Here is a 9224-nt window from a genome sequence, read left to right on the forward strand (position 1 = left end):
ATAACTTTTTCCTTTATGAGAAATTCCCTCCCTTGTAAAAATGTTTAGTTAAAAAATATAATTCCTGACAATGTTAGAATTGTGGAAATGATATTTAAATAGTGACATCATACACGTGTTACAATTTATATAACATTTTTTTTTCTCTGTTACATCATTTATTAGTTTACAATTTTCTCTTAAAAATTGTTATACAATTTGTTGGAAGTAACATTTATCTTTAGAATATTCATACAAAATATAGAAATTTAACATTTTCAATCGAAAATTTTAGAAAACTAATTTTTGTATTTGCATAGAAATTCCAAGAATAACAATATTTTTAGAGATATGATAAAGGAATATAAGAAGAAACAGAAGTTTTAAAAATCTCTGAATGAATTTTAAGTACTTTAAATCATAAAATTTAAAATGTAAAAAAATTAAAATTCTTCCTATTTTTTCTCTCCCGCCAGTGTCGTTTCATCTCTATTATATTTTAACTCCTTGCTTTTCTCTTTTCTCAAATAAACATGTCAATATTATTATATTGGCACATTATTAATATTTAATATTAATTTTGAAAAAGTATAAACTATACATACAATTTAGCCGATATCTAATTTTATAAAATCTAAAATTAAATTTTAATTTTGAAATATGTATTTAAATAATAAATTTTACATATAGAAAAAGAAAATTATTTTACCCAGATTAAAAATTTTGACATAAAAATTATGAATTAATTATCCAGATAATATAATGTGACAGTCCATAATTGGAAGAAAATAGTGTACTCTGAATCAAGTCGTCCATTTAATAATGTTTGGAATTGATACAAGACTAGCAGTCATACTAGGCAATACAGAATTGCTATGCTTTAGTCTGTGTACCAGAACCAAACTTTCCAAAAGGTTTTTAAAACTAACCAATTTCGGAAGATTCTAAATTTTGTTTTCATGACCAACAGTTGAAAATATATTTTAAATTATTCTGAAAACATTATTCTACAATTAAACATTATATTATGAGATGTTTCACAGTAATTAATCTGGAATGTGAAAAATAAATTCCAAATTATATTCTAAATGATTTCAAAATTTTCATTCCAAAATATACAGCATTTTATGAAATTCGAAGTCCGGTTGAAAAATAGTTGAAATTGCAGTCCATGGTGTGAACATTTGTATGAAATCTAAATAAAGTAAAATTAGAAGAATGATGATGAGAAGATGGGTGGAGTGCATGAAAATGGAACTGCAATAGACAAACAAATTAATATTTCCAAAAGCATTCTCATATCGCACTGTAAAATCTTTAAAATGAACAATTGAAGAGATCCCACATTTTTACTACATACAAAATCACGTCATCTATTCATTCCACATCTTTTCCTCATATATAATGACAAGAAGCTAAAATGACTCTGTGCTTAATTTTTTCCACAATTGAACCCACGGCAAACAGAGAGGACTATTATGAGGATCAGGGCTATCAAAATTGCCAACACAATCAGCTTTACCTTCATGTTTTGCAGCCACATTTTTCTACGGATTTTGGTCCCAGAATTCCTGAAGTCTTGTGCCTGCCTCAAAAAATGGCGAAAAGTAAACAGGAAGCAAAAACAGTTCATTTTTAAAATACCAATAATATGTTTTATTCCGTTTCGATCTCCACCCTTTTTCTTTTGAGGTGGAGAGGTGGGGTAGATCTTACCAGGTACAGGATCAAAGCAAATAGCAGTTTATAATAAATAAATAAAAAAATAGCCCACAAGATAAGAAAACATTCATTTATGATCTTGAAGCATGGAAGAAAGTCCTGAGTTCAAGACCTTTGAAATACAATACAATACAAATAACAGGCAGATATGTATGACATACTAACCTGGTGATGAAGATTTTCAGTCTTGTCTACCAGAAGCTCTATCTTTTCCCCTCTGTCCAGAACCTACATAAATTACGACATGTTAACATAACCTCCATACATATCCTTCTGCATTACATAATCCAATCAAAGGTATTGCATTGCAAAAAACTGACTACTTTATCTTTCCCTTTACTTATTTTCTGCTTATATGTATCGGGTTTAATCTCTGATTTTCCGTACATGTTATAACTTATATCATAATGGCATAGAAATTAGAAAAGGCACAGAACACTCCATTTTTTAAATGCACAATTTACGTATGCAGAGGAATAAGCAATTGGTAGTTGTTGAAGGGATTAACTACTACAAATCCACGAATAAATGATATGATTATGTTGTAAAGGAACTAACATGGTAGATTCTTATTGGATAAAAAATGTGTCTTTCCTCTCCAACATGATCACATCCTGTTTCTCTCCAAATTTCAATTTTTGTGCCTTCAAAACTTTACTGAAATATAGATTACAAACTAAGCGTTTGGAACTGGTGTCATCGTAGGTATTACAAGATCAATGATAGAGCAGTGTTCTAATTACAGTACAATAAAACAAAGAAAAACTGGCAGAGGCTGATGGAAACAAAGAGAAACAAGAAAAGGAATGGAATGCCACCCTGCCCATAGGCCAAAGCTTTCCAATAATACCCTTCACAGATTTAACAAATCCCCCTCCTCCCACTCTCCCATTGATATCCCCCTCTCTTCCTTGCTTCTCACACACTTCTCCAATGTCTAGCTGCCACCTATCCATTCTGTTCACTCCTTCCCTTCCCCCAAAAAGGATTTCTCAGACGTTATATCCTTCATTTCATGCTTCCCCTCTGGTAAAAAAGAACTATAATTGGAGGCCTATCAAAGAGTCTAGCTTTCAGTCAAACTAATTTTATTCACTTTAAGAAAGTAATAGGCTAATAGTCTCAAGGAATTTAGAATAGAAAAAAAGAATACACATGTCAAAATCCTGCTTCAAAAGGATTATAGAATCATCAGTAAACCAGAGGTAGGACATGGTCCTTACAAATAGAGAACCCCTTTGCCCAACTTCTTGACGTCCACAAAAGAAAGCCCATGGCTCACTAATCACAATCCAAGAAAGATCGCTAGAGATATCTGCATTTAGGTTCTCAATCTAGAACTGAAGTACTTCCCATTCACAAAACTTCATGTATAAAAAGTTTAACTTCCCAGAACATACGGCTCCTCATAGTCAACTTCACACTCAACTACATATTTTTTCCTTCTATAACATCATCCACTACTTCATTTTCTATTAAACCATAAAATTTTAAATTCATTTGCAAATGAAGACGTTTTGATTCTTTGAATTGGTGTCTGATAAAAAAGTGAGCACTAAAATATGACAACCAATATGGGAAATGAGGTTCAACGTGAAAAGGGGATGGAGAACCTACTAAGTTCAAATCTTCTTAGCTCATCTTTGGCTTCACTTTGGATGAACCTTCCTTTTCCCCTTAGATAGCCAACTATTTGTATATCAATAAAAACCCCATTCATCTTTCAACTTTATATTCATAAAATTTCAAGGTTTCAAATATGAATCCTAGTTCATTTGCTTTTTCTTCCTTTCAAAAGTTTGGTGGTGAAAAGAAACTTTCATGTCTACCAGAAATAGTTCATATCTATCCTGGATAGTAGTGTGCAGCAACCAACTTCCAAACTGCTATGATAGGATAGTGGATAGCAAGATGACTGCTATACTGAAGTTTTTACATACAAGTTAAATATCCATATTAGATGTTAAATAATCTATACCAAACATAGACAAGCTCAAAAGTATAATATCTGGTACGATAACAGCCACAAATCATCACAACTTCTGGTACATTAATTATGGCTCACAAATTTCAATAACCATCCAAAAATGAACTGAAGATTATAGGGATGAAACTATCCTAGATCCCCATCTGATAAACCTAAACTGGACTTGTAGAAATATCAAGACTTTAGAACTTTAAAACAAATCATAATTCAAATTTTGTCATTTGTGAATACCAAATTATAGGATTTAAAGACACAATGAAAAATAGTTTGAAATATATTGTATTAAATGGTGAATAGTTCTCAATGTTAAAATTTTAAACTGGAACTTAACAAAATTCCCTTAACCATAAATCTCAACAAAATCATTAGTCATAACCGAGTCTCACTATGAATCTATAGAGAAAGTAATACCTAAAAAAGTCAACATAAAACATAAACAACCACCTCAATTCACAAGTCATAATTCCTTGTGTTCCTACTAAATGGTGGTTCATCCTATGATACCACCCAATATTGAATGTGGGCATTGAACATTAATTACATTTGATGTGTAAGTGTTGCCTATTTAAAGATATTTCATCAGGTAAGCATACAAAAGGAAGCATTCACTTCATGCATCAAATCATAATTATTCGAGTGATCCTAATAAGTGTCCCTATGTTTCTTCTTTGCCTTTGGAACCACATAATTGTGAATGAATGAAGCCTTACTTCAGAAATTTATTAGCTTAAAACATGTTATGTTTCTTTTCTTTTATCAAATAAATTATGTACTTTACATAAAAGTTATTGTAAAAAAAAGAGTAAAACAGATAATAATGTCTTATTTTGTCCTAACCAACAAAAAATAATTCAAAACATTTTAGATTAGATCCTATCATAATTTAGAATAAAATTGATTGGATGCTAAACAAAAAAAAATAAACTTCTGAGATTGGATCCAATAGTCTTTCTCATTAGATCTCATATATTCCTGGAACAACCCCGTATGTGAAGATCCTACATGAAAACAAAGCAATGGCCTCTAATAATTTATAAAGGTGCAGTCGGTAATATTCATTAAGAGTTTAAGCTTATCTAAATTTGCATTTGCCTTTTTTTTATGAAAATTGACAAAATATAACAATGTGCTGATCTGTGGGAGTCGCCCTGGTTCATGCACATATCACGGCAGTTCAAAGTCAGTTTATTTAGAACCGTGCCATTCTAAACACTCCATCCGCGATACAGCACGAGCACAATTCCGTATATTCAACAGAATGCTGGCCAGACTATTTTAACAGTGCCATACATGAGGTTTAAGTAGTCACACGTTAAGTTTTCCATAGTATTTATTATAAGAAAAATTCAAAACAAAACCACAAGTATACTTTTCCCTCTAACACACAACTCTTGAACGTTCTCATTAGAACTAAACTTGACCTACAAAAGTTAATGCTAGATCTATTTAGTTTATATGTACACTGTTCTGAATGTGCATCTTTACCTTCTCAATGTTCTCCATCATGACACCTTTAACTTCAGAAACCTGAGCTTTCACCTTAGCAAGCTTGCTAATCTCTTCAGGGTGCTCAACACAGTACTGCATATGCTCCTTCAACTTGGACCTGCAGCAAGCACAAATCAGACCACGTAAGCCTTCCCCCAAGCAACACAAATCAAAATCACAACAATCAGCCATTATGAAGCTCACGCAGCAGAAACTCAATACCCGAATTCCTTGTTCAGGCTGTTGGCGGCTGCTGTCGCCGCCTTCCCGCCGCCGTACTTGGCAAGAAAATCATCCTTCACGCGCTCCAGAAAAGCCACAGGCACCTGTCTCCCAATCGACTCATCCGCAACAACACAATACGCTACACAAAGCGAGTGCAAGCGACAGATACTTTCAATTCAGCGTCGAGAACAATTCAGAGCAACATGAATTTCATTTCATTTCGTTTAATTTCAATTCATTTCACTAAAGAGCGTTTGTTCGAATTGAATTTCTGTTAAATCAATCAGCACGATAAGTACTCACTGAATCCGTTGTCGACTAGGTAATTGAAGGTGTGGCCGTCGCAGTTGTAGGTGAATTTATTGTTGGAGGCAGGGAGCTTCTGGAGGCACTGAAAAGCGATGGTGTTGAAGTTGCCGCTGAATTCAGTGTACTCGGCAAGAATCACGGTGCCGCGAGAGACGAACGCGTAGATCAGAGATCTCTGGTTCTGGTCGTGCCCCATCTTCTTCTCCCAGATCTGTGTGCAGTGCGTACACCTTCACTCTCTTCTTTTTCTTTTCTTTTCCTTTCTTTTTCTTTTCCTTTCTTTTTAGACAAAGGATGTAGGAAGGAAGAGAAATGAAGAGTGAGAAAAAAGAAAAGAGTTTACGACGCTTATAAAGCAGCTGATAACTCCGATGTGGCGTTTAATCCGTCAAGATTAAACACTTTTTAATTATAATTATTTTTTGATGGATTTAGTTAATTATTCCAATTTTAAAATGACGAGTAAATGTTAAATGATGAAATTGAAGGTTTTAATTTTTGGTAATTGAATGGTGGCGTTGGCGTTACGATGAGATGGAAGAGTGCAGAAAAAAAAAGGTAGAAAATGAAAGAAATAATAATTTATTTTATTTATTTACATTGGTCCTTTCAATTCGAAACATCCAACTCACCCTCCTGACTGCACCTGCTAATCCAACTACAACAACGACATCTCAATTTTCTGACATTCACTAAAATAATAATACGATTTGTATTGATTCATTTTTAGGTTAAATGTACTTATATAATCCCAATAAACACTTCTTTTTCAGTCTCTCACTTATAATTGTAACTAACTATTTTAAAGATTGTTGAATTATTATTTAATTTTAATATTCTTAAGTTGTTGTGAAATTTAATATAGAAAACTATGATTGTAAGAAATGGTTTGATGATTAAGAAAAATAAGAGGGTCCATGTTTGAATTCAAAAAGAGAAAGAAAAACCAACAGGTAAGTACCACTTTTATTCAAATGAAATTTGAATGATTGAAATAACTTTTCAACCATATAGCAAATAAGAGCAAACGGTTAATTTGAAAAGGAAAAGTAGAAGAAAATATGTCACCAAAGGATGAAAACATCTTAACTTAGCAAATATATTTCCACACTGGTGAGAAACAAGAATATTATTCGACACTTGTTTACAATTAAAAGGAGATTGGTATATTTTTCTTTTAAAATCTGAACAATATGATTTCTTGAAGAATTTTTCTTTGGATTCTAGACAAGAAAAATTTTCAGGTTAGAGGTGATATATCATGATTAAATTACATTTGAAATTTAAAATGAGACTCTTATTTTTTTTTTTCTTAGTATTTTTTAAAAATAAAATAAAAACAATAATAAAAGAGATATTAAAACTACAAGTTCTGTTACTATTAATTGTTCAACAAACTTTGTAATATAAATATCTCTTTCGACGAAAATAATCAACAAGAATTACTTTTTTTATAGAGTAAAGTCTTGATAGAGTTACCTTCTTGTACATAATTTTTTTTTCATAAATAAAGTTTTTATTCTACAATTTGCATTACATAAATGTTTACAGTAGATAATTATACAATTTTTTATCCGTAAAAAAATAATAAATAATTATACAATAATTGTATAAAGTTGACAAATTTACTAGAAAAAAAAATAACTTCAACGTATAAGAGGTGAAGATGTTAGCTCTTCTCATGCAACAAAAATATGAGTTGGCATTGGGAGGAGAAGCAAAATTATGAGGTTATCTTAAATATGAAAAAAAAATATGATACTTAAGAAGGTGCATGACATAATACTATTATCTCTAGGTGATGAAGTTTTAAGAGAAATCTCTAATAATTGACAAACTACTAGAGTATAAGTACATGATAAAATTATTTATAATTATCGTTACTTATAGAAACATTTATATACCATGTAAACGCATAACGTGACTTCATTCATAAATATATTGATAATTTCAACCTTAAAAAATCTTAGTTTAAAAGCATTGATATTGTGATGGATAACAATGACCAAACTATTTTCCTTCTAAGTGTTTTGCCTAAGATTTTATGATTGTTTTGTAATAATTTTTAGTAGAAGTGTATTGTTCATGGAGGAAGTGAAAACGGATTTATAATCTTGAGGATTGAAAAAACAAATTATCAAAAGGCATTAACTCAAGTGAGGATTGAAAAAATGAATTACCGAAAGGCATTAACTCAAGTAGGGATTGAAAAAACGAATTACCAAAAGACATTAGCTTAACTAAGGATAGAATGGAAGAAATGAAGAGAAGCTTCCAAAGAAGTTGCAATAAATCACATCAAAAAATGAAAATAACAGATGTTATAATTTTCAAAGAGAAAGATATTGAAAGAGAAACTACCTAAAACTCAAGAAAGACAAAATAAGTACTTCAAAGTTTGGTGGAACAATTGTGGCATTAAAAGAATCAGATGTTGGAAATATTTTATTTATCCCATCCAATATTAATCACAATGCCTTGATTCTTGATTCACTATGTACTTTCCATCCAAACTAAGATTGACCATGTTTCAAGAGATTAATGATGGTAAAGTTCTAATGGGAAATGATGGCACTTGTAGCATAGTTGGAAAAAGTACCATGCAAATTATTATGAGTGATGGTTTTGAAAGAATATTAACTAATGTGAGGTATGTTGCTAAACTTCTCAAGAATTTAGTTTAATTAAGAACTTTAGACTTTCTTAGTTGTACATATCAATTTGATGGTAGAGTCTTAAAAGTACCTTATTAGTTATGAAGGGTAAATTGAAAAGTGGACTTTATTTCTTATAAAGAAATACAATGACAGGTGTAGTTGTAATATCTTTTATTTCAAATATTGACCAAACTCACTTATGGCATATGAGGTTAGGTCATATGAATGAGCTTAGTAAGAAGGTCTTGTTTGGTGGACATCTATGAAGCTAGATTTTTGTGAGCATTGTGTTTATGAAAAGTGATGTAGAGTAAAGTTTAGCTCAAGATCTCAAAAATATGAAGACTCTTGATTATATCCATTCATACTTGTGGGGCCTATTAGATGTTCATTTTCATAGTGGAGCAAAGTACATGTTAACTTTTATTGATGACTATTCATGAAAAGTTTGGATCTATGTCTTAAAACAAAAAAAGTGGTATATTTTTCTAGTTCAAACCATGAAAATCTCTAGTGAAAAATGTTGAGATCTTGGACGATCTAGACTATCTTCTTACATAATTTGTTAAGCCCCTAGACTGTCTATTGAACCATTAGACGGTCTGATGACCAAAATATCATATGTGAAATTTGTGTTCTTATGTTTTAATGATAACAAAAACTAACAAAAAAGTTAAATCTAATCCACAAAACATGCATTGTATTTGTTAAGGCCATGAACAGTCTAAAATATTATAGACATCCTGTTGAGACACTAAACAATCTATGACCCGCTAGGCAGCTTGGTCACCTAAAGATTATATGAGAACTTTATGTTTTGATGATTACAAAAAGAACCTAAATGGTTTATTTAATTC

General features: G+C 31.2%; 1 protein-coding gene across 1 annotated transcript; it reads right to left on the reverse strand.

The window, feature by feature from the left end:
• Positions 1-1242: 1242 nt before the first annotated feature.
• Positions 1243-6092, reverse strand: LOC137810854 (vesicle-associated membrane protein 722-like). The gene is made up of 5 exons (XM_068612320.1): positions 5705-6092; positions 5399-5540; positions 5174-5294; positions 1867-1929; positions 1243-1564 (listed from the first exon to the last, which is right to left on the reverse strand). The coding sequence occupies exons 1-5, from the start codon at positions 5904-5906 to the stop codon at positions 1412-1414; spliced, it is 681 nt and encodes a 226-aa protein (XP_068468421.1). The 5' UTR covers positions 5907-6092; the 3' UTR covers positions 1243-1411.
• Between the last annotated feature and the right edge of the window lie 3132 nt (positions 6093-9224).

This window comes from Phaseolus vulgaris, chromosome 2 (assembly GCF_000499845.2).
Source record: "Phaseolus vulgaris cultivar G19833 chromosome 2, P. vulgaris v2.0, whole genome shotgun sequence".
Lineage (NCBI taxonomy): Eukaryota > Viridiplantae > Streptophyta > Magnoliopsida > Fabales > Fabaceae > Phaseolus > Phaseolus vulgaris.